We start from the raw sequence: 26235 nt of genomic DNA, 5'->3' as shown, positions 1-26235 counted from the left end.
CAAAATGACAGTTTTGAAGTAGCAACGAAAATAATGTGATGGTTGGGGGTCAGCACAACATGAGGAACTGTATTCAGGGGTTGCGGCATTAGGAAGGTTGAGAACCACTGCATTAACGTTTCCTTAGCTCTCTCCAACCAGAGATCTAATCTCATATCACGGGACAACAGTAGCAAAATGACAGTTCTGAAGTAGCAACGAAAATAATGTTATGGTTGGGGGTCACCACAACATGAGGAACTGTATTCAGGGGTCGCGGCATTAGGAGGGTTGAGAACCACTGCATTAATGTCTCCTTAGCTCTCTCCAATCAGAGACCTAATCTCATATCACGGGACAACAGGAGCAAAATGACAGTTTTGAAGTAGCAACGAAAATAATGTGATGGTTGGGGGTCAGCACAACATGAGGAACTGTATTCAGGGGTTGCGGCATTAGGAAGGTTGAGAACCACTGCATTAACGTTTCCTTAGCTCTCTCCAACCAGAGATCTAATCTCATATCACGGGACAACAGTAGCAAAATGACAGTTCTGAAGTAGCAACGAAAATAATGTTATGGTTGGGGGTCACCACAACATGAGGAACTGTATTCAGGGGTCGCGGCATTAGGAGGGTTGAGAACCACTGCATTAATGTCTCCTTAGCTCTCTCCAATCAGAGACCTAATCTCATATCACGGGACAACAGTCGCAAAATGACAGTTGTGAAGTAGCAAGGAAAATAATGTGATGGTTGGGGGTCACCACAACAGGAGGAACTGTATTCAGGGGTTGTGGCATGAGGAAAGTTGAGAACCACTGCATTAACGTCTCCTTAGCTCTCTCCAATCAGAGACCTAATCTCATATCACAGGACAACAGTCGCAAAATGACAGTTGTGAAGTAGCAACGAAAATAATGTGATGGTTGGGGGTCACAACATGAGGAACTGCATTAAGGGGTCACGGCGTTATGAGGGTTGAGAACCACTGTGCTAATAATGCAACATGTTTTGCATTATGAACTTTTATTAAAGGAACTCTGGCCCAGAAACACAAAAGGCCATTCTTATTTCTTTTTTGTTATGTTATCATCATAATCTGTAAAATATTTAAACAAGTAAAACAGCACAACAACCTAAACATACACGCAAAATTCAAAAAGTGATACAGAAAAACACAGTATAAAATACCCAATTATGTACACTCTTTTGAATACTGAGATTTATACAAAAATAAACGTAATATTTGTAAGTGCAATGCAGGCGTTGTCTGAAAAATTCCCGGCGCTGAGCTAACCACGAGTTCTGCATCAACTGCAGCTTCGCTTCATTTCCATTTTCTACAGAAGGAGTCAAATGATAAATTCTCATTTGAATGTTTTGCTTGGAAATGGCACATCATATAAAAAAGCAACTGACAACATAATTATTGTGTTGTTGTGTCTTTTCCACGCTGTCGGGCCATGTTCCAGAAGCATTCTCTCCTGACGTTTCGCCTGCATCTCTGGCAGGCATCCTCAGAGGTTGTGAAGTCTGTTGGAAACTTGGAAATTTGGGTGTATATATCCATGGTGGGAGAAAGAACTCTTGTCTGTTGGAGGTAGGTGTGAATGTCGCAATTGGTCACCTTGATTAGCATTTGATGGCCTAGCAGTTTCAAATCCTCCCAACAAAGGATTCCCCTGGTCAATAAGAAGTAATTAGGGTCACCTAATCACCTCCCAACAAAGGATTCCCCATTCAGTAAGAAGCAATCAGTGCCATCTAATCAACTCCCAAGAAAGGATTCCCCTGGAGGTGACTAAGTAATTAGGGTCACCTAATCACCTCCCAACAAAGGATTCCCCTGGGCAGTAAGAAGTAATGAGGGCCACCTAATCACCTCCCAACAAAGGATTCCCCTGGACAGTAAGAAGTAATCAGGGCCACCTAATCACCTCTAAACAAAGGATTCCCCCATACAGTGAGAAGTAATTAGGACCATCTAATCACCTCCCAACAAAGGATTCCCCCAGGCAGTAAAAAGTAATTAGGGTCACCTAATCACCTCCCAACAAAGGATTCCCCTGGGCAGTAAGAAGTAATTAGGGTCACCTAATCACCTCCCAACAAAGGATTCCCCTGGGCAGTAAGAAGTAATTAGGGTCACCTAATCACCTCCCAACAAAGGATTCCCCTGGTCAATAAGAAGTAATTAGGGTCACCTAATCATCTCCCAACAAAGGATTCCCCCATGCAGTAAGAAGCAATCAGTGCCACGTAATCACCTCCCAACAAAGGATTCCCCTGGTCAATAAGAAGTAATCAGGGTCACCTAATCACCTCCCAACAAAGGATTCCCCCATGCAGTAAGAAGCAATCAGTGCCACCTAATCACCTCCCAACAAAGGATTCCCCTGGTCAATAAGAAGTAATTAGGGTCACGTAATCACATACCAAGAAAGGATTCCCCCAAACAGTAAGAAGCCAGACCGTGAAACTGCTAGGCCACTCAATGCTAGTTAAGGTGACCAACTGAAACATTCACACTCGCCTCCAGCAGACAAGAGTTCTTTCTCCCACCCTGGACATTATTCCACAGATATATAAACCCAACTTGCCTAGTTTCCAACATATCTCACAACCTCTGAGGAGGCCTGCCATAGATGTGGGCGAAACTTCAGGAGAGAATGCTTCTGGAACGTGGACAGACAGTCCGGCAAACTCACCGCAACCCAGCGATTCGACAAAGCATAATTATTCTCATGTTTGGCACAGCAAACAAAAGGGCTGGGTAACGGAAAGAAAATACCGCCAGTCATTTCCAGAAATCAGGAGTTCACGGAGAAGGTTCGGAAACCTAACACGTTTCCTTTGTTCCTCTCCCAACTCCTTCCGTTCGTCAGCAAGAAGACGAAAACGGGACAACCTAATTTTAGCTGTTTTTTCTGACCGGCCTCATTTCACTTCAGTGATACAAAAAAAAAAAATCACCCAGAGAATTCACAATTGTGATAAAAGTTAGGAAATACCATCAAGCTCAGATGCCTACCAATTAAGTAACATCGGACGAAGCCAAATTCTTTTTTTCCCCACCTGTGCAAAGATTTATTCACAGAGAACAGCGATTGACCTCTCTTACAACCCAACGCTCACAGAAAGGTGTCATGATTAGCAACTCGGCAATGTACCTTTTTACAGAAACGCACCTTCCTCGGTGCCCATGATCAGGGACTTCCTTTTGCAACGTTGCTGGCTAAGGATCCAAGCTTTCCTCGAAAAAAATATATGCAGCGATACACGCTAATTCCTCTTCAGCGTACAGACGCCGCATCGTTCGTCAGGTATGCTTGGCTTGCTACGTTGACGTCGGTAACGTCGTACACTCTGTTCAGAAAGACCTCAACTTTATCTTCGCCTAAAGAACAGATGTCCAGGATGCAGATGACATGTTGTTTCTCCAGGTCAGCGGTGGCTTTGACAACTACATCTACTGGGCAAAAAACAAGAGAGTGGAATTGGTATCAAAATCTTCTCCCAACAAAGGATTCCCCCAGATGGCAAGAAGTCACACAACCATCTTAGGTTAGGTTTGCCTTAAGGGGGCCTGTTCTAGTCTTGGAGGATGACTTTCTTTTTGTGAGAAGACTGAGGCAAAGAAGGCATTAAGTAGTTCTACCTTTTCCCTATCCCCTGTCAGCATTGCCCCATCTCCTCAAAGAGGCCCTATTGCCTCCTTGTTCTTCCTTTTTCTACTGACATAAGAAAAAGAGCCCTTTTTATTGTTTTTAATGTCCCTGGCAAGCCTGAGCTCGTTTTGTGCTTTAGTCTTGCAAACATTTTCCCTACAGGAGTTGGCTATTTGTTTGAATTCTTCTTTGGTGGTTTCTCCCTTTTCCCACTTCTTGTGCATGTCTCTTTTGTGTCTTAGCACAGTTAGAAGTTCTTTGGACATCCATTCTGGCTTCTTTGCACTTGTCCTATTTTTTCTCTTTGTTGGCACTGTTTGCAATTGCACCTTGAGTATTTCTCTCTTGAAAAACTCCCATCCATTAGCAGAAGTTCAGAAGCACCTCATGCAGGCATGGGCAAACTTCAGCCCTCTGGGTGTTTTGGACTTCAACCATTACTAACAGCTGGTGTTAGGAATTAACTTCGACTCTCATAACAAACTTTATGACTGTCACAAGAGAATCACCAATGCCAACATCATCAACATCATCATCATCAAGAAATTCCTACCTGCAAGCGGAAATATTTCAGAAGGCCCTTCACTGTCGATCCTCTCCTGCTGGGATGAAGTACCACTTGGGTGAGTCAACACTACAGAACTGGATGTGCCTTTTCCACGGCACAAATGGGAGTCTTCAGAACATACGGGAAGGAAAGCCACATCTACAGCAATGTCGTGATTTATCCCTGTGTAAGAGAAAGTTGTCTTTTTTTTAATCCCAAAAAACTTTATCAGTACTTAAAAGTTTGTTATGTTGCGCAAGTTTGCTCTAGAACGTCTCCTTAGCTCTCTCCAATCAGAGACCTAATCTCATATCACGGGACAAGAGTAGCAAAATGACAGTTCTGAAGTAGCAATGAAAATAATGTGATGGTTGGGGGTCACCACAACATGAGGAACTGTATTCAGGGGTTGCGGCATTAGGAGGGTTGAGAACCACTGCATTAACGTCTCCTTAGCTCTCTCCAACCAGAGACCTAATCTCATATCACGGGACAAGAGTAGCAAAATGACAGTTCTGAAGTAGCAACAAAAATAATGTTATGGTTGGGGGTCACCACAACATGAGGAACTGTATTTAGGGGTTGCGGCATTAGAAGGGTTGAGAACCACTGCATTAACGTTTCCTTAGCTCTCTCCACCCAGAGACCTAATCTCATGTCACGGGACATCAGTATCAAAATGACAGTTCTGAAGTAGCAATGAAAATAATGTGATGGTTGGGGGTCACCACAACATGAGGAAATGTATTAGGGGGTTGCAGCATTAGGAAGGTTGAGAACCACTGCATTAACGTCTCCTTAGCTCTCTCCAACCAGAGACCTAATCTCATATCACGGGACAACAGTAGCAAAATGACAGTTCTGACGTAGCAACGAAAATAATGTGATGGTCGGGGGTCTCCACAACATGAGGAACTGTATTCAGGGGTTGCAGCATTAGGAGGGTTGAGAACCACTGCATTAACGTCTCCTTAGCTCTCTCCAACCAGAGACCTAATCTCATATCACGGGACAACAGTAGCAAAATGACAGTTCTGAAGTAGCAATGAAAATAATGTGATGGTTGGGGGTCACCACAACATGAGGAACTGTATTCAGGGGTTGCGGCATTAGGAGGGTTGAGAACCACTGCATTAACGTCTCCTTAGCTCTCTCCAACCAGAGACCTAATCTCATATCACGGGACAAGAGTAGCAAAATGACAGTTCTGAAGTAGCAACAAAAATAATGTTATGGTTGGGGGTCACCACAACATGAGGAACTGTATTTAGGGGTTGCGGCATTAGAAGGGTTGAGAACCACTGCATTAACGTTTCCTTAGCTCTCTCCACCCAGAGACCTAATCTCATGTCACGGGACATCAGTATCAAAATGACAGTTCTGAAGTAGCAATGAAAATAATGTGATGGTTGGGGGTCACCACAACATGAGGAAATGTATTAGGGGGTTGCAGCATTAGGAAGGTTGAGAACCACTGCATTAACGTCTCCTTAGCTCTCTCCAACCAGAGACCTAATCTCATATCACGGGACAACAGTAGCAAAATGACAGTTCTGACGTAGCAACGAAAATAATGTGATGGTCGGGGGTCTCCACAACATGAGGAACTATATTAAGGGGTCGGGGCATTAGGAGGATTGAGAGCCACTGCATTAACGTTTCCTTAGCTCTCTCCAACCAGAGACCTAATCTCATATCACGGGACAACAGTAGCAAAATGACAGTTCTGAAGTGGCAATGAAAATAATGTTATGGTTGGGGGTCTCCACAACATGAGGAATTGTATTAAGGGGTCGCGGCATTAGGAAGGTTGAGAACCACTGCATTAACGTTTCCTTAGCTCTCTCCAACCAGAGACCTAATCTCATATCACGGGACAACAGTAGCAAAATGACAGTTCTGACGTAGCAACGAAAATAATGTGATGGTCGGGGGTCTCCACAACATGAGGAACTATATTAAGGGGTCGGGGCATTAGGAGGATTGAGAGCCACTGCATTAACGTTTCCTTAGCTCTCTCCAACCAGAGACCTAATCTCATATCACGGGACAACAGTAGCAAAATGACAGTTCTGAAGTGGCAATGAAAATAATGTTATGGTTGGGGGTCATCACAACATGAGGAATTGTATTAGGGGGTCGCGGCATTAGGAAGGTTGAGAAACTGCATTCCTCTTACTATCTCGTAACAGTGGCAGCGGCTTAATGAGGTCCAGAGCTCACCACCAGTTGTAGTTGCTGGGATTTATAATTCCCCAGCCAACAAAGAGCATTCCAACAAAAATGGAATGGAAGAAGCTTGGCATACAGAACTCCCATAACCAACAGAAATTACTGGAAAAGATTGGGGTACCTTGGCATTTTGGAGCTGCTGGGATTTATAGTCCTCTCCCATCCAAAAGCATTCTGAACTCATGCAGCCATGCAATGCACTCGAACTTGGCACAGAGAATTCCCATGGTGAACAGAAAATACTGGAGAGGACTGTGGTACATAGACCTTGGCATTTTGGAGCTGCTGGGATTTATAGTCCTCTCCCATCCAAAAGCATTCTGAACTCATGCAGCTATGCAATGCACTCAAACTTGGCACAGAGAATTCCCATGGTGAACAGAAAATACTGGAGAGGACTGTGGTACATAGACCTTGGCATTTTGGAGCTGCTGGGATTTATAGTCCTCTCCCATCCAAAAGCATTCTGAACTCATGCAGCCATGCAATGCACTCGAACTTGGCGCAGAGAATTCCCATGGTGAACAGAAAATACTGGAGAGGACTGTGGTACATAGACCTTGGCATTTTGGAGCTGTTGGGATTTATAGTCCTCTCCCATCCAAAAGCATTCTGAACTCATGCAGCTATGCAATGCACTCAAACTTGGCGCAGAGAATTCCCATGGTGAACAGAAAATACTGGAGAGGACTGTGGTACATAGACCTTGGCATTTTGGAGCTGTTGGGATTTATAGTCCTCTCCCATCCAAAAGCATTCTGAACTCATGCAGCTATGCAATGCACTCAAACTTGGCGCAGAGAATTCCCATGGTGAACAGAAAATACTGGAGAGGACTGTGGTACATAGACCTTGGCATTTTGGAGCTGCTGGGATTTATAGTCCTCTCCCATCCAAAAGCATTCTGAACTCATGCAGCTATGCAATGCACTCGAACTTGGCACAGAGAACTCCCTCCACCCATCCCTCACTCCCTTCTGAGCTGGGAAGGAGGCAAAGGCCAGGCGGTGAAGGCTCCACGGATGGCCAGGCATGAGGACGGCAGGAAGAGGTTTACTCACCTTGCGGCCTAAACAAAGGGTGAATCTTCCCCCGTTCCTTTGCCTCCAAAGCTCCTCCTCCTGACTACCCACATTTCTGTGGGAAGAGCAGGAGGAGGAGCCTGCCAGGAGTGCCATGTGGCTGGCTCCAGGGGTCGGCAGCCATTTTGGAGGGGGCGGGGCCAGCCAAGGCACCTTGGCGACCCCCCGAAAATGGCCTAACGACCCCCCCAGGGGTCGCGACCCCCAGGTTGAGAACCGCTGAGTTAAGACTTCTCCATAAAGAACTGAATTCTACTTTTGGGAGATGGTAGTTGCTTACCAAGAATGGCCACTTCATAGTATTCAAGAGGACAGGCCTTTTCGAAGGTACCCGCTTCTTCCTTTCTCGCACACTCGTTGGGTTTGCATCTGCCGGGCTGAAGATTGTATTGTCGCATAAGGAATTCTTTGTGCGCGTAATTAAATTTGCAAGGGAAGCTTTCTGGGAAAACACTGCTGTAGTTTAAATGTTGTGTTAAGTTGTCTTTTACTGCTGCCCAGAGAGCGCTTTCCCAGGAATTGCGGCACGTTCTCTCAGCTTGAACTCTTCCAGGCACACCGGCTATTTCTTCGCTATCTGCCAATATGAAGAAGAGAATACGGACTTGTTAATATCTCGCTGTCAATAGACTCAGTCTCGCTGAGTTTTGAATATATGTTTGTACAGGAGTTGATTATAAATTGTATGATTTTAACTGTATTTGTGTTTAGATTGGCTGCAGTAATGCTGGAGCGGCCTAAGTCAGAGGAGTCCTCCATGTGCGTTGCCATGGAGACCGATGCAGGAGAGAGGGAAGTGGGAGGAGCTTAGAGGGGAGAGTTTGAAAAAACGACAGTTAAAAATCAGTGGGGGTTTAGGTTTGGAGGTGTGAGCAGTCCGGGTTTAGGTTCAGGAGAGTCAGGAGTTAGGTTCAGAGGAGTGAGGAGTTAGGAGTTGGGAGAAGGAAAGGAAAGGTAGCGGAGTGACTTGTGAAGCAAAGCTTTGAGGCTTTGAAAAGCTGGGTTTGGCTATTGGAAGTTTCTCAGGCTAGTGCAGCCGAATGGTGAAACAGAGCTGGTATTCTTTTAGTCAAAGGAGAGGCTAAAGAATAGTTTACTCAGTATTTGATCTAGGGAGGATCAAACAAGGGAAACATCCCTGTATTGAAACTTTGTCTGAAACAAGTGCTCTACGTCAGAAAGATACTGTGTTACTTGAAAGAATGAACTGTTAAAGTTACAAGTATTATTCCAAGTGCAACAAGGAAAAGTTACATCTTGCAACCACACGCTGTGTACTTAATAAAATTGTTAACTTTTATTTGAAGATTGCCTCAGTTCCGTCTATTCTGGGTGAAAGGTGCCATTTCTCACAATATTAAAACTTACCTCACGTGGTGGCAGAAACGCAGGGAAAAGTAACCAAATAAATCTACCTTCTTCTCTCCAGTCACGCTACAGTATATACAGTGTAATTACTACTAAGTTATTACTTTCTTAATAAAGGAGGAGGTGCAATTGAACAGCCTTCCTTCCAACTTGATAGTAAATTTGGTTCCTAATCGGCAACCTCCATTGCAACTCGGCCAGTTCTTTTTATCAATTGGGAACTGGGGTAAAATCTCCTGAATACTGGTTCCTTTCAAATTGGTAGCAACAATAAATCATCCCTCCGCTCCCTTGCTTCCTTTCAATGTTGAACTAGCTGTACCTGCCACGCATTGCTGTGGCCAACCTTCCCTCCCTCCTTCCTTCGTTCCCTCTTTCCTTCCTTTCCTTTTTGTCTTTCTTTCTCTGCCTCTTTCTTTCCTTCTCTACCTCTTTCTTTCTTTCGCTTTTTGCTTCCATCCTTCCTTCTGTCTTGCCTTCCCTCTTTCTCTTTCTTCCTTCTCTACCTCTTTCCTTCCTTTGCTTTTTGCTTCCATCCTTCCTTCTGTCTTTCCTTCCCCCCTCTTTCACTCCCTTCTCTACCTCTTTCCTTCCCTTTTTGCTGCCATGTTTCTTTCCTTCTTTCTTTCCCTCCCTTTCTCTCCTTCTTTCCCTCCCTCCTTCACTCCCTCTTTCCTTCCTTTCCTTTTTGTCTTTCCTTCTTTCTCTACCTCTTTCTTTCCTTCCCTCTTTTTCTTTTCCTTCCTCTTTCTCTCCTTTCTTCCTTCTCTACCTCTTTCTTTCCTTCGCTTTTTGCTTCCATCCTTACTTCTGTCTTTCCTTCCTCCCTCTTCCTTCCTTCCTTCTCTACCTCTTTCCTTCCTTCGCTTTTTGCTTCCATCCTTTCTTCTGTCTTTTCTTCTTGCCTTCCCTCCCTCTTTCTCTCTCCCTTCTCTACCTCTTTTCTTCCCTTTTTGCTTCCATCCTTCCTTCTGTCTTTCCTTCTTTCCTTCCCTCCCTCTTTTTCTCCCTTTCCCCCTCCTTCACTTCCTCTTTCCTTCCTTTCCTTTTTTCTTTCCTTCTCTCCTTCCATCCTTCTCTACCTCTCTCCTTCCCCCTTTTTCTTTTCCTTCCTTTCTCTCCTTTCTTCCTTCTCTACCTCTTTCCTTCCTTTGCTTTTTGTTTCCATCCTTCCTTCTGTCTTTCCTTCCTTCTGTCTTTTCTTCCTTCTTTGCTTTCATCCTTCTCTCTTTCCTTCCCTCCCTCCTTCACTCCCTCTTTCCTTCCTTTCCTTTTTTCTTTCCTTCTCTCCTTTCATCCTTCTCTACCTCTTTCCTTCCCCTTTTTTTCTTTTCCTTCCTCTTTCTCCCCTTTTCTTCCTTCTCTATCTCTTTCTTTCCTTCGCTTTTTGCTTTTTGGATTGACGCACAAAGAATGTTTTTTGTTTTAGCTTATATTGATCTAAGTTGGGATGTTCTAGGTCATGGTGCTCTAGATGAGAAGGCTCTAGGTTAGAAGGTTCTGAGAAGAGCACTTTCCTTGGCTTATCTTTTCAGACTACCACATGAAAAAAATTCTCAGTTTGAGGTTAGAATGTTATTGGTTAGATTCTAGGCCACTGTGGTCTAGGTTGGTGTGTTCTAGATCAGGATATAGACGAGAAGGTTCTAAGCTAAAAATACACTATCTAGAATTTTATTTTATTTTTTATAGCAAGCAGTTTATTGAAGGTAAAATTTAAATTGAAGAGCAGCTTTCAAGAAAACACTTACTTTGAAAGGACGGTGTGGCTCCTTCCTTCACTCCTTGACTTTCGTTCATTTCAAATGATGTTTCCTTTGAATGTTTTTGTAACCTGAAAAACACCAAGGATATTGTCACGGCCAAGCATGAAAGGACTTGGAGATGTCCTCAATAATCACAAAATGCAGTATATGGAACTCTTAGATTTTGTATTGTCGAAGGCTTTCATGGCCGGAATCACTGGGTTGTTGTAGGTTTTTCCGGGCTATATGGCTATGTTCTGGAGGCAATTTTTCTCCTGACGTTTCGCCTGCATCCATGGCAAGCATCCTCAGAGGTAGTGAGGTCTGTTGGAACAAGGAAAATGGGGTTTATATATCTGTGGAATGACCAGGGTGGGGCAAAGGACTCTTGTCTGCTGGAGCTAGGTGTGAATGTTTCAACTGACCACCTTGATTAGCATATAATGGCCTGACAGTGCCTAGAGTGCTTGTGCACCAGCTGCGCCCGTACCTTGGGAAGTCTGACTTGGCCACGGTAGTCCACGCTCTGGTTACATCCCGTTTAGACTACTGCAACGCTCTCTACGTGGGGTTGCCTTTGAAGACAGCTCAGAAGCTCCAACTAGTTCAACGCTCGGCAGCCATGATTCTAACTGGAGCGGAGCGCAGGGAGCATACAACCCCCCTGTTGCGCCAACTCCACTGGCTACCGATCTGCTACCGGGCTGAATTCAAAGTGCTGGCGTTGGCCTTTAAAGCCCTAAACGGTTCCGGCCCAAGCTACCTATCTGACCGCATCTCTGCCTATGAACCCACCAGGAGTTTGAGATCTTCCGGGGAGACCCTGCTCTCGATCCCGCCTGCTTCTCAAGCTCGGCTGGCGGGGACGAGAGATAGGGACTTCTCGGTGGTGGCTCCTCGGCTGTGGAACGCCCTTCCTACGGACATTAGACTAGCACCATCTCTAATGGTATTCCGCAAAAAGGTGAAGACCTGGCTGTTTGAGCAGGCGTTTGAGTAATTTAGTGCAATCTGGTAATGGAACATAGGAATGGAACAATGGACAACGAACCTGGACTACGCTTGGATGAGGAGAAGATTGGGTATGGTTGTTTTTTGTAATAATTGTGCATTGTAATTGCTTATTGGTAATTTATGGATAATGTGTTAAGTCAATTGTTCTATGTTGTATGGAACCACTGCTGTTTCTACTGTTTTTACTGTTTGTGAACCGCTGTGAGTCGCCTTCGGGCTTGAGATACAGCCGTATAGAAGCAAAGTCAATACATAAATAAATAAATAAATAAATATTAGAGCAAACTTTTGTTGAGAGGTGATTAGATGTCCTTGTTTGTTTCCTCTCTGTTGTTGTGCTGTGTTTGGTGGTCCCTATGGAGACTTGTCCACCATGTCAGACTTCACCATGACACCAGTTGATGAGCTACTGACAACTGGCACTGCTCATTTGTTTCTGCTGGCTTCCTGTTACACGGCAATGATACCAACTTCCCCCAAGAAAATTCCCTGTAAGAACTACGTACCTTGTAACCTTACTTTCTGGATAACCCTCATACAGCGTGAACTTCGAACTTGGAGAGAAACAGAATGAGGATGCTCATCTCTAACCATCACCACAACGCCAGTCGATGAGCTACTGACGACTGGCACTGCTCGTTTGCTTCCGCTGGCTTCCCACGATACCAACTTCCCCCGAGAAAATTCCCTGTAAGAGCTACGTACCTTGTAACCTTACTTTCTGGATAACCCTCATACAGCGTGAACTTCGAACTTGGAGGGAAACAGAATGAGGATGCTCATCTCTAACCATCACCACAACGCCAGTCGATGAGCTACTGACGACTGGCACTGCTCATTTGCTTCCGCATACCAATTTCCCCTGAGAAAATTCCCTGAGAGAGCTACGTGCCTTGTTACCTGACTTTCCGGATAACCCTCGTACATAGAGTAAATGAATGTTTCCTTCCTCTATCCAAATTTCTTCCTCTTCTAACACTCTGAAGTAATTTTATGGGGAAAAAGGAAACCAGAGGAGAGTGCTTACAATTTAATTCAACCATTTCCTCTATCTAACATTCTTACAACTGCTGGAGAGCTGGGAGAGAAAGAGCTAAGAACTTTGCACTTGGAGGGAAACAGAATGAGGATGCTTATCCCTAACCTTCACCACAACGCCAGTCGATGAGCTACTGACGACTGGCACTGCTCGTTTGCTTCCGCTGGCTTCCCATGATACCAACTTCCCCCGAGAAAATTCCCTGTAAGAGCTACGTACCTTGTAACCTTACTTTCTGGATAACCCTCGTACAGCGTGAACTTCGAACTTGGAGGGAAACAGAATGAGGATGCTCATCTCTAACCACCACCACAATGCCAGTCGATGAGCTACTGATGACTGGCACTGCTCGTTTGCTTCTGCATACCAATTTCCCCTGAGAAAATTCCCTGCGAGAGCTACGTGCCTTGTTACCTTACGTTCTGAATAACCCTCGTACATAGAGTAAATGAATGTTTCCTTCCTCTATCCAAATTTCTTCCTCTTCCAGTCTAACACATCTAACACTCTGAAGTAATTTTATGGGGGAAAAGGAAACCAGAGGAGAGTGCTTACGACTTAATTCAACCATTTCCTCTATCTAACATTCTTATAACTGCTGGAGAGCTGGGAGAGAAAGAGCTAAGAACTTTGCACTTGGAGGGAAACGGAATGAGGATGCTCATCCCTAACCTTCACCACAACGCCAGTCGATGAGCTACTGACGACTGTCACTGCTCGTTTGCTTCCGCTGGCTTCCCACGATACCAACTTTCCCCCGAGAAAATTCCCTGTAAGAGCTACGTACCTTGTAACCTTACTTTCTGGATAACCCTCGTACAGCGTGAACTTCGAACTTGGAGGGAAACAGAATGAGGATGCTCATCTCTAACCATCACCACAATGCCAGTCGATGAGCTACTGACGACTGGCACTGCTCGTTTGCTTCTGCATACCAATTTCCCCTGAGAAAATTCCCTGCGAGAGCTACGTCCCTTGTTACCTTACGTTCTGAATAACCCTCGTACATAGAGTAAATGAATGTTTCCTTCCTCTATCCAAATTTCTTCCTCTTCCAGTCTAACACATCTAACACTCTGAAGTAATTTTATGGGGGAAAAGGAAACCAGAGGAGAGTGCTTACGACTTAATTCAACCATTTCCTCTATCTAACATTCTTATAACTGCTGGAGAGCTGGGAGAGAAAGAGCTAAGAACTTTGCACTTGGAGGGAAACGGAAAGAGGATTCTCATCCCTAACCTTCACCACAACGCCAGTCGATGAGCTACTGACGACTGTCACTGCTCGTTTGCTTCCGCTGGCTTCCCACGATACCAACTTTCCCCGAGAAAATTCCCTGTAAGAGCTATGTACCTTGTAACCTTACTTTCTGGATAACCCTCGTACAGCGTGAACTTCGAACTTGGAGGGAAACAGAATGAGGATGCTCATCTCTAACCATCACCACAATGCCAGTCGATGAGCTACTGACGACTGGCACTGCTCGTTTGCTTCTGCATACCAACTTCCCCTGAGAAAACTCCCTGCGAGAGCTACGTGCCTTGTTACCTTACTTTCTGAATAACCCTCATACATAGAGTAAATGGATGTTTCCTTCCTCTATCCAAATTTCTTCCTCTTCCATTTTAACATATCAAACACCCTGAAGTAATTTTACAGGAAAAAGGAAACCAGAGGAGAGTGCTTACGACTTAATTCAACCATTTCCTCTATCTAACATTCTTATAACTGCTGGAGAAAAGAATTGGAGCGGATTGGCAGTGCTGTAGAAGGAGAGATGCTTTCAGAAGTCAATCTACACAAACTGTAAAGTGAACAAAAAGACATTTGGGCATCTGGTTCCTGCTCTTGTCACACCGCCTTTCTCTTGGCCCCGACTGAATCACTGCTTGCGAGAAAAAGCATGTCCTCAACTGTCTTATCATTTACAAAGCAAGGACTGTGTCTTTGCCAGAATCAATATCTATGAGCAACAGAACCATTCCTTGTCAAGAATGGCCTTTCTCCTTCTCTGTTGGAAGCGTGCTTGAAGTGTGATGCCTGGCATTCTGGCAACAGAACAATAATCCAGTGGAAGGAACCATGAAAAATCTCTATGCCAGTGTGCTAGACAAAACTCCATAATGTACTCTTATTCCGTTACGTGCTGGGCTTGTAAATAATTGTCTTTAGAACAGGACGTGCAACCTTTTCCCACCGGGAAGCCAGGGGGCCCAAGGAGAAGTTCTCAGAGGTTTTCCACCACAAATAGTCTTTAGATGGCTTGTGAAGTATAACAAAGTCTTTTATTAATGAACAATCAAACAGAAACTTCTCTTGTCTTCAATAAAGTTAAACAAATGCTTCTAAGCTTTATGCAACTGGTGACTTCCTAATCTGGCCCACGAAGGACAGGCAACTGTCTTCAATAACTTCTTCTTTACTTTAAATGGAGAATCCCCTTTTTAACTTCTCCCAGGATGACTGTAATCTAACCCTTACTGATGTGGGCTCCGCTACCGGGTCGAACTGCGTCTCGAAACACCGAGTGGACCTACCAGTAAAGGCTTAGATGTTCTCCAGATGGAGTTCTTTAGTCTTTAGGGCTGTTTCCCTGGAAATCTTTGGAGACTCTTAAGACTGTTCTCCCCCAGAAAATCCTCAAAGCTTTGGGGAGGCTTCCCTGGAGTTCTCTGGTTTGCTCTTAAGACTGTTTCCTCCCGGAAAGTCTTAAGGGTTGAAGCTTTTGTACAGGAGAAGCTTGCACACGTCCTGTACATTAGCTTTCCTTGCTGAGACTAACTAAAAATGGCTCCCTTCCCTTCCCAATTGCCCTGAGCAAGGGGTGGAACCAAAACTTAACGATGATGGACAGGTGACTTGCCCTATGACTGCAACCAAAGGAAGCCACCTATCTGCAGAGTCCCTGAAACCTAGGACTGCAACCAAACATTTAATACAAAGCAAATAAAGTTGGAGCTCCTGGTACAGCCGTACCAGAACAAACGTTGTTAAGTGTTATTTACACGTGGCCGTCATTCCTAGGAGAAAGTTAGTACACATCGCGTAGGTATTTACATTCTTAGTTTTCCTTCTTTTTAGGGAGACAGGTATCGTATATATTCGAGTATAAGCCGACTTTTCAGCCCTTTTTTAGGCTGAAACAGCCCCCTGAGAAGAAGAATCAGACGATTAGGGTTTGAAAGTGCCCACATTTCTAGAGAGACGAAAGGAGGTCAATGTTGGGGAGTTGTTGGGGATGCCTCACCTTTGGAGGAGGAAGGGGAGCAGGGAAGTGCTCAGGAATTGGAGGGAGAAGAAGAATCAGAGGATGAGGGTTTGAAAGTGCCCACATTTCTAGAGAGACGAGACAGAGCACAGCTAGAATAGCTGCTAGAAACGCTAAGCTAATTGGGAGCCACCCTAGCACCCCCTGCGTGGGAAATTCAGGACTATAAATCAGAGGCAGGAGCAGTCGGCTTTCGCTGGTAAAAAGGGGATTGTTGGGGTTCAGCCTGGGTGTGAACCTGAACCTGATTCTCTGATTGTATTTCCTGATGCTACTGAAAATGTATTTCCTAATGCTAATGAAAATGTTGATTCTGAGGTCAGTGTAGAAGAAATCCCTGCAGGCTTGGAAGGCTTGGAAAGTGAAACTACACATTCTGATGAGAATGTTTCAGAGCCAAGCGGTGATAGCTCTCCAGAGAAGCTAACACCTGGGATCCTTAATGAGGATAGAAGAGGACAGATTTGGAAAAACAGGAGTGAATCGCAGAGTCTGCGAAGGTCAAGCAGATTAAAAGAAAAAGAAACAAGGGCTTCAAAGCCTGGAGGCGTGTCACGAAACAGTTTCCTCGGCTTTAAGTGCCTCCCGCCAGGTTGACTCTGTAGATCAGGCATCGTTTTAGACTGAGGCATTACCTTGGCACATCTCCCGTTTCCCATGGCCTTCATCCCAAGAGGCTTCTAGTGCTCCAAGTACGGTTAGTGGATTGCTAACAGGTTCCAGGATTTTACAGTGTTGCTTTTGGTTTTTGATCTAGTTCATGGAAATTTCTGATTGCTGATTTTTACTGTGGCTTTTTGACTTTGCATTTTCCTTTATCTTGTAACCATTTTTCATCAATAAAAAGGGATTGTTTTTCCTACAGTCAAGTGAGGTGGATGGTTATCTTAGGGTCTCGTTTCCTGCTCTGGGTTGCAACAGGGATTTTCCATTTAAAGTAAAGAAGAAGTTATTGAAGACAGTTGCCTGTCCTTCGTGGGCAAGATTAGGAAGTCACCAGTTGCATAAAGCTTAGAAGCATTTGTTTAGCTTTATTGAAGACAGACTTTGTATTTCTAGGTGCAAAGATTACTGCAGATGCAGACTGTGGCCAGGAAATCAGAAGACGCTTACTTCTTGGGAGGAGAGCAATGTCCAGTCTCGATAAAATAGTCAAGAGTAGAGACATCACACTGGCAACAAAGATCCGCCTAGTCAAAGCCATGGTATTCCCTGTAGTAATCTACGGATGTGAGAGCTGGACCTTAGGGAAGGCTGAGCGAAGGAAGATCGATGCTTTTGAGCTGTGGTGTTGGAGGAAAGTTCTGAGAGTGCCTTGGACTGCGAGAAGATCCAACCAGTCCATCCTCCAGGAAATAAAGCCCGGCTGCTCACTGGAAGGAAGGATACTAGAGGCAAAGTTGAAGTCCTTTGGCCACATCATGAGGAGACAGCAAAGCCTAGAGAAGACAATTATGCTGGGGAAAGTGGAAGGCAAAAGGAAGAGGGGCCGACCAAGGTGGATGGATGGCATCCTTGAAGTGACTGGACTGACCTTGAAGGAGCTGGGGGTGGTGACGGCCGACAGGGAGCTCTGGCGTGGGCTGGTCCATGAGGTCACGAAGAGTCGGAAACGACTGAACGAATGAACAACAACATTGAAGACAAGAGAAGTTTCTATTTGATTGTTCATTAATAAAAGACTTTGTTATACTTCCAAACCATCTAAAGACTATTTGTGGTGGAAAGCCTCTGAGAACTTCTCCTTGGGCTTCCCGCTGGGCAAAAGTTGCACGTCCTGTTCTAAAGGAAATTCTTCATAGGCCCAGCGCGCAACAGAACAACGTTGCTGCAATTTTCCTGATAGGAAACTGCTCTTCCTGAGAGAGAAGACCGGCCGAAACCCGAGCTGCTTGGGTCAAATTCAGCCATATGGCAAATGCATTCGATCAGTGCTTCTGGCTTCACGAGACGAAATGCAGTGCCGCATGTCTGCCTTTTTAGCTGTTTTGCAAAGTGAAGCTGCATATGTTAGAACAGCACTGAAATTCAATAACGAAACCAATTATTTTGGCTAAACATTTTTATCTCCATGGAACAGCTGGGCAAACACGATGCTAAATGACATATCATATTAAGACGAACGACCCTTCACGCTATTTAATCCATTTGTCATTTAAGTGGTGTCGTTTAAGAGCTTCCACCATATATAAGGAGCAGTCAGACTCGTGGAGTGTCTCCAGACGGAAGCCTGGTGTGATCCTTCTTCCCAGACCATGGCCATGTAGCCTGAAAAAACCTACAACAAGGACATCTAATTACCTCTCAACAAAAGATTGCTCTAGGCACTGTCAGGCCATTATATGCTAATCAAGGTGGTCAGTTGAAACATTCACACCTCGCTCCAGCAGACAAGAGTCCTTTGTCTCACCCTGGTCATTCCACAGATATATAAATCCATTTTCCTACTTCCAACAGACCTCACTACCTCTGAGGATGCTTGCCATAGATGCAGGCGAAACGTCAGGAGAGAATGCCTCTAGAACATGGCCATGTAGCCCGAAAAAACCTACAACAAGGACATCTAATTACCTCTCAACAAAAGATTGCTCCAGGCACTGTCAGGACATCCAATGCTAATCAAGGTGGTCAGTTGAAACATTCACCCCTAGCTCCAGCAGACAAGAGTCCTTTGTCTCACCCTGGTCTTTCCACAGATATATAAACCCATTTTCCTACTTCCAACAGACCTCACTACCTCTGAGGATGCTTGCCATAGATGCAGGCGAAACGTCAGGAGAGAATGCCTCTAGACCATGGTCATGTAGCCCGAAAAAACCTACAACAAGGACATCTAATTACCTCTCAACAAAAGATTGCTCCAGGCACTGTCAGGCCATCCAATGCTAATCAAGGTGGTCAGTTGAAACATTCACCCCTAGCTCCAGCAGACAAGAGTCCTTTGTCCCACCCTGGTCATTCCACAGATATATAAATCCATTTTCCTACTTCCAACAGACCTCACTACCTCTGAGGATGCTTGCCACAGATGCAGGCGAAACGTCAGGAGAGAATGCCTCTACACCATGGCCATATAGCCCGAAAAAACCTACAACAAGAACATCTAATTACCTCTCAACAAAAGATTGCTCTAGGCACTGTCAGGCCATTATATGCTAATCAAGGTGGTCAGTTGAAACATCCACACCTAGCTCCAGCAGACAAGAGTCCTTTGTCCCACCCTGGTCATTCCACAGATATATAAATCCATTTTCCTACTTCCAACAGACCTCACTACCTCTGAGGATGCTTGCCATAGATGCAAGCAAAACGTCAGGAGAAAATGCCTCTAGACCATGGCCTTATAGCCCAAAAAAACCTACAACCCATAAACTGATTAGTATTTCAATGGGAAGTGTGGGTCTGCTTTTAGCTGATGAGATAGGATTGTTGTTGTTGTTGTTGTGTGCTTTCAAGTCATTTCAGACTTAGGTTGACCTTGAGTGAGGGCTGGGTAAATGACCATGGAGGGCCGCATCTGGCCCATGGGCCTTAGTTTGATCTAGAGCAAAACACATCGCCATTGATCATTTTTGCTCATGCGCTGTAGTATATATTTGCTTTTTTTGCTTTTTGAAGTCCCTTCAGCTGTGTTTTCCAGTGTTTTTATGAGTGATGGTCACTTGTTGGCCTGAGAGGTGTCTTGGGTCCAAATCCGGTGTCCATTTGTCCAGTGGTTTTTGAGTTATGTTAATCCCACAAACGAACATTACATTTGTATTTATATAGATGTGCTACACTTAATGTGTAGAGACACGTTCCAGAAGCAGCCAGGCTTTGAAGCTGCAAAGCTATTCAATGCGGTTTCCAGTCCGGCTTCCGTGCGGGGCATGGGACAGAGACTGTGCTGGTCTCCATCACGGATGACCTTCGATGCCAGCTTGACCAGGGCGGGTCAGCGCTGCTTGTGTTCTTGGATCTCACAGCAGCATTGGACACAGTCGACCACCATCTTCTGACCCACCGCCTTGCTGTTGCTGGAGTGAGTCAGGGGGAGAGCTTTGAAGTGGCTCCCCTCCTTCCTTCCCAACCGTGGACAGCGAGTGGAGAGGGGAGGCCTGGTCTCTGAGAGGTCCCCTCTCTCTCTCTTGTGGGGTTCCTCCTCAGGGGGCCATTCTCTCCCCTCTCTTGTTTAACATCTCTATGCGACCACTGGAGTGTGGACTGGAGTGTGACCAGTACGCGGATGACACTCAGCTGGTGCTGAGGATGGAAGGCTGACCGGACTCTGTCCCTGATTCCTTCCATCAGTGCCTCATTGAGGCCGTGACTGGATGGCTGCGTGCCAGCAGGTTGAGGGTGAACCCAGCAAAGACGGAGATCCTATGGCTGGGTCAACCGGGCAGTGGGGACATCCAGCTGCCTACCCTGGATGGTGAGGTGCTATGCCCATCCTCATTGGTCAAGAGTCTGGGAGTCCTTTTGGACCCTCTGCTGAGGATGGAGGCCCAGGTCTCTCTCCGCCGTGAGCAGAACCGCCTTCTTTCTTTCACCTGCGGCAGGCTAGACGGCTGGCCCCCTCCCTGTCCAGGGATGACCTGGCTACGGTGGTCCAGGCCATGGTCATCTCAAGACTGGACTACTGTAACGCCTTCTACATTGGCCTTCCTCTGTCGGTGATCTGGAAGCCCAAGTTGGTACAAAATTCAGGTGGGAATCCCGATGAGACGCCACATCACTCCAATCTGACTGCAGCTGCATTGGTTACCCATTGAGCACCGGATCACTTCCAAAGGGATGGGACTCACCTTGAAGGTCTTGCATGGTTTGGGGCCGATGTACCTGAGGGACCGCCTCACCCCCTCCCAACCCCAGAGATCCCTCCGTTCTGAGGACAAGATCTGTTGGAAGTCCCCAGTTTCAAGACCTTGTGTCTAACAGCAACCAGACGCAGAACCTTCACAGCAGTGGCACCATCGCTCTGGAATACTCTGCCACCTGAAGTCTGAGCCTTGCGGGACTTATCAGCTTTCCGCAGGGCATGGAAGACATACCTGTTTCGACAGGCCTTTGATCTTTGATCTTGCTGTTTTAAATTGTTTTTAAATTGTTAGATTTTAGCCTGTTCTTGTCAGCCGCTCCAAGCCCCAGGGGAGTGGCCGCATATACGTTCGAATAATAAATACATAAATAAATAAAATCAAGAATACGTTGGAGCATGCAAGGAATCAGGGAATGTCTGTCAACTGTAAAATAAGATGCATGAACCTGATTGGTCGGGAAATGCCCAGGGAGCTGGCTGAGCCTGGGACTTTTGGATACTGTTACGTTTTTGTTCAGGCTTGAGTTATGCAGGTGCACAGTCAGACAGTTTGAAGAAGAGAGGCAGAGTTGCCGCTGAAGGAATTTATCCACACGGACAATTTTAAATCTCTCATGAAAAGGATATACGTTTGCATAATAAATAAATAAATATAAATAAATAAATACTCAAGATGGCCAGTTGCAACATTCACACTTGCCTCAATCAGACAAGAGTTCTTTCGCTGTCCTCGCCGGTGTTTATGCACAAAGATCTTCAAACAAAGATTAGGACGTGAATCTTTTGAATCTCAACTAATCAAAAGCTTCAGTTCCTCTCCAATCGTGTCTATAAAAATACAATCCCAACAGATGTGCTAATTTGCATATTAATGCTACAACGTGTGGGCTGAAACGAAGAACTGCTTTGGGTACGGCGACTATTAATAAAACATGTTGAGGATTCTGCTATCTTTCCTTCATTGATCCCCACAAAAAAATGGCAGGACACAAATGTTCTTGTTGCAAACAGGATTTACATGTAAAGCAAGGAGATGCCTTTGATTTTAAGTCAATGCATTGAAAGCTGGAAAATGAAAGAGAGCAGGTTTCCTTGCTAATGAGTGGGAGGGAACACCAAAAGCCATTTACCAAGAGAAGACAAACTCCTCATCAACTCTTCTTTCGAGTGCACTTTGCCTTGCACTTTAGCACTTACTATGAAGAAGAAGGGGCGGGGGGACCACAGTCGTGAAATTGAGAAGTTGAGCACTTTGCACTTACATGATTTTCTTGGCTCCTGATCTTGTGCAACAAGGACGCGGCGAAGGTGCGGGAGAAGGCTCTCTTGTCCTTAAAAAGAGGAATAAGCACATTTAACTAACTTTATTTAGTAGGCACTGCTCTGTGCGTAATGAGTACCTTAAAAACAAAAGAACCAATGAACGAAATCACATCATCAAATTTGGCAACAAAACATCCCCCTACACAAGGAGTGACCATCATGATTTTGTCACTTGGGAGTTGTAGTTGCTGGGATTTATAGTTCACCATCCTTACAAAGTTCTGGAGAGACTTATTTTGCATAGAATTACGGAAAAAAATAGACCCGTGTCTGATTCCACAGCAAGCTGGCTTCAGGAAAGGCAAAAGCTGCACATCGCAAGTGCTGAACCTGACTCAGCACATAGGAGATGGCTTTGAAAGGTAGCACATCCCAGGAACCTGTCAGAAGCCTATGAGACTGTGAACCACTGCTGCCTCCTGAGAAAAATGTATAGTATCACAAAGGATTCCCACCTCACCCGCCTCATAGGAAACCTGCTACAAAACAGGAGCTTTTTGGTTGAGTTCCAGCACCAGAGAAGCAGATGGCGGAAACAGAGGAACGGCCTGCCTCAGGGGAGCGTGCTTGCTCCATCCATGCTCAACATCTACACAAAGGACCAGCCATTGCCAGAAGGGACAGAGAGCTTCATCTATGCTGACGATTGTGCCATCACTGCTCAAGCAGGGAGCTTTGAGATGGTAGAACAGAAGCTCTCCGAAGCTCTAGGTGCTCTTCCTGCCTATTACAGGGAAAACCAGCTGATCCCTAATCCATCTAAAACACAGACATGTGCTTTTCATCTCAAGAACAGAGAAGCATCCCAAGCTCTGAGGATTATTACCTGGGAAGGAATCCCACTGGAGCATTGCAACACACCCAAATACCTGGGAGTCACTCTGGACCGCGCTCTGACCTACAAGAAGAATTGCCTGAACATCAAGCAAAAAGTGGGCGCTAGAAACAATATCATACGGAAGCTGACTGGCACAACCTGGGGATCACAACTAGACACAGTGAAGACATCTGCCCTTGCGCTGTGCTACTCTGCTGCTGAGTATGCATGCCCAGTGTGGAACACATTTCACCACACTAAAACAGTGGATGTGGCTCTGAATGAGACATGGAGTGCCTGCGCCCTACACCACTGGAGAAATTACACTGCTTAGCTGGTATTGCACCACCTGACATCTGCCGGGAAGTGGCAGCCAATAGTGAAAGGACCAAGGCAGAGACATCTCCAGCTCATCCCCTGTTTGGGTATCAGCCAGCACGTCAATGACTTAAATCAAGAAATAGTTTTCTTAGATCTACAGAGACACTCGCTGGAACACCCCAGCAAGCGAGAGTCCAAAAGTGGCAGGCTCAAACCCAGAACCTCAATCAATGGCTGATACCAAAGGAAAGACTCCCTGCTGGGCACACAGAAGACGGGGCGACGTGGAAGACACTGAACAGACTGTGCTCTGGCACCACGAGATGCAGAGCCAACCTCAAGAAATGGGCCACAAAGTGGAATCCACGACATGCGAGTGCGTAGAAGAGCAAACCACTGACCACCTGCTGCAATGCACCCTGAGCCCTGCCACATGATGCACCAGGGAGGACCTTCTTGCGGCAACACCAGAGGCACTCCAAGGGGACAGAGACTGGTCAAAGGACATTGAAGCAACTACCATTTTGCAAACTTTGTGGTTTTTTTATCTGTTTGTTTTGTTCTGTTAGAAATGTAATACAATGTTCTGGTTGCGGATGACACGATAAATAAATAGTTCACCTACAATAAAAGAGCGTTCCGAACTCCACCAAGAATGGAATTGAACCAAACTTTGCACACAGTTCTCCCAGAGTAGGCAAACCAGACACTCTCCACATCCACACTGACAAAGAAACAACAAGAAATACTGTTGACCCGCAATCAGAAAGACATGACATAGATTAGAAACCAACACTTTCTCATTACTTCATTTTCCAGATCACCAGACTGGGCCACAGCAACGCCTGGCAGGGGACGGCTAGTAAAAACTAAGAAGTCACCTGAAGTCAAACATGACCCCCCCCCCCCCAAATTAGAGATAGTAACTTATAGTTTTGCTAAGGACAAGGACATCAGTGTGGATAATAGGGGCCAAGCCTTTAATTGCCAATGGGAATGACAGCCCACATCTTCTTGGGAATACGTAATCTTGGGAATATGTAATTTTGCTCTGAAAAGAGTCAACAAGGGCAGGACCATGACTTCAAACGCCAACCCAAGCAGGGAGAAAGATGAGCGTGCCTTGAGAAACCACTTACTCCACAGCTGCCATCTTTCTCTTGGCCTGCTGCCTCCTGGTTTCCACGTGTTCCTGCTGCTGCACACACGAAGAGCTCTGCGCAGAGGTGCTTTTCCCAGTTTGACGATGCCTCGTACTTCCTTCCTTCACGTGGTCACTGTCTGTCACAGAGGTCTGTGAAGATGACGTCTCAATGCTCTGTAGGAATATGAATATAGGGAAATATGACAGAGGCGCATTAAAACAACATGGCGTCGAGAAAGTACATAATAATAATAATAATAATAATAATAATAATAATAATAATAATAATATATTGTCCAATGTGTGATCAGATACAAAAGCCAGCATAGTAATCTTGTTTCCTGTGTACTTACGGATTGGTAATATGGATGATGCAATTGGACCACGATTTTAGTTAGGAGATGTATTGGATTGTGATTTTGTGTAATATTGTGTATTATGTTTTTTATGGTTTTAATTGTATACTGTGCACTGTATATTTTGTTGTAAACCGCGTTGAGTCGCCAATTAGGCTGAGAAACGGCGGTATACAAGGACAGTAAATAAATAAATAAATAAATACTAATCTTGTTGTGTATCTAATAATAATAATCATCATCATCATCATTCGAAAATACATCACACAGTCCTAGACGCTTGGGAAGTGTTCGACTAGTGATTTTGTGAAACGAAATCCAGCATATAGATCTCGTTTGCTGTGACGGAGGGTGACTAAAATGATCAAGGGTCATTTTCTGGTAGACACGGACTATCTAGACCCGGCACAGTCTGGCTTTAGGCCGGGACATGGAACTGAGACAGCCTTGGTCGCCTTGGTAGATGATCTTCGCCGGGAGCTGGACAGGGGGAGAAGTGTGTCCCTGTTAGTTCTGCTGGACCTCTCAACGGCCTTCGATACTGTCAATCAGGGTATCCTTCTGGGGTGCCTCATGGACATGGGACTTGGGGGTACTGCTCTGCAATGGCTCCGATCCTTCCTTGAGGGACAATCCCAGAAGGTGTTACTGGGTGACACCTGTTCGGCCCCACAACCGTTGTCGTGTGGAGTCCCACAGGGTTCGATTCTGTCCCCGATGTTATTTAACATCTACATGAAGCCGCTGGGGGAGATCATTCGCAGTTTCGGAATGAGATGTTATCTCTACGCAGATGATGTCCAGATCTGTCACTCCTTCTCACCTGTCACCAAGGAGGCTGTCCAGACCTTGAATTGCTGCTTGGCCGCTGTGTCTGACTGGATGAGGGCTAACAAATTGAAACTGAATCCAGACAAGACAGAGGTCCTACTGGTAAGGCCATTGAACAGGGCATAGGGATACAGCCTGTGCTGGACGGGGTCACACTCCCCCTGAAGACAATGCAGGTTCGCAGCTTGGGAGTGATCCTGGACTCATCGCTGAGCCTGGAAACCCAGGTCTTGGTGGTGGCCGGAAGAGCTTTTGCACAATTAAAACTTGTGCGCCAGTTGCGCCCGTACCTTGGGAAGTCAGATCTGCCCACGGTGGTCCATGCTCTTGTTACATCCCGAATAGACTACTGCAACGCACTCTACGTGGGGTTGCCCTTGAAGACTGTTGAGAAACTTCAATTAGTCCAGCGGGCGGCAGCCAGATTGCTCACCGGAGCGTCATACAGGGAGCATACCACCCCCCTGTTGTGTCAGCTCCACAAGCTGCCGATCCAATTCCGAGCACAAATCAAAGTGCTGGTTTTGACCTACAAAACCCTATACGGCTCCGGCCCAGTGTATCTGTCCGAACGGACCTCCCTTTATGTCCCACCTCGGAGTCTGAGATCATCTGGGGAGGCCCTGCTCTCGACCCTGCCTCTGTCACAAGTGAGATTGGCGGGGATGAGGAGCAGGGCCTACTCGGTGGTGGCCCC

At 45.6% G+C, this 26235-nt stretch overlaps 1 protein-coding gene across 2 annotated transcripts in view; it reads right to left on the bottom strand.

Moving 5' to 3' along the window:
- Nucleotides 1-2624: 2624 nt before the first annotated feature.
- Nucleotides 2625-26235, bottom strand: part of RADX (RPA1 related single stranded DNA binding protein, X-linked) — a 62875-nt gene continuing 39264 nt past the window's right edge. The window contains exons 10-15 of one of the 2 annotated variants that reach the window (XM_067471689.1): nt 24347-24525; nt 22009-22077; nt 10630-10712; nt 7791-8087; nt 4203-4379; nt 2625-3453 (exon numbers count right to left, since the gene is read on the bottom strand). In XM_067471689.1, coding sequence (XP_067327790.1) covers nt 3275-3453; nt 4203-4379; nt 7791-8087; nt 10630-10712; nt 22009-22077; nt 24347-24525 — 984 coding nt within the window. In that variant the 3' untranslated portion in view covers nt 2625-3274. The remainder of the gene's footprint in view (nt 3454-4202; nt 4380-7790; nt 8088-10629; nt 10713-22008; nt 22078-24346; nt 24526-26235) is intronic. The other variant, XM_067471691.1, reaches the window with a different exon arrangement.

This window comes from Anolis sagrei, chromosome 10, assembly GCF_037176765.1.
Source record: "Anolis sagrei isolate rAnoSag1 chromosome 10, rAnoSag1.mat, whole genome shotgun sequence".
Lineage (NCBI taxonomy): Eukaryota > Metazoa > Chordata > Lepidosauria > Squamata > Dactyloidae > Anolis > Anolis sagrei.
Note: the sequence above shows the minus strand (reverse complement) of the source record. Positions and strands in the feature narration are given on the sequence as shown.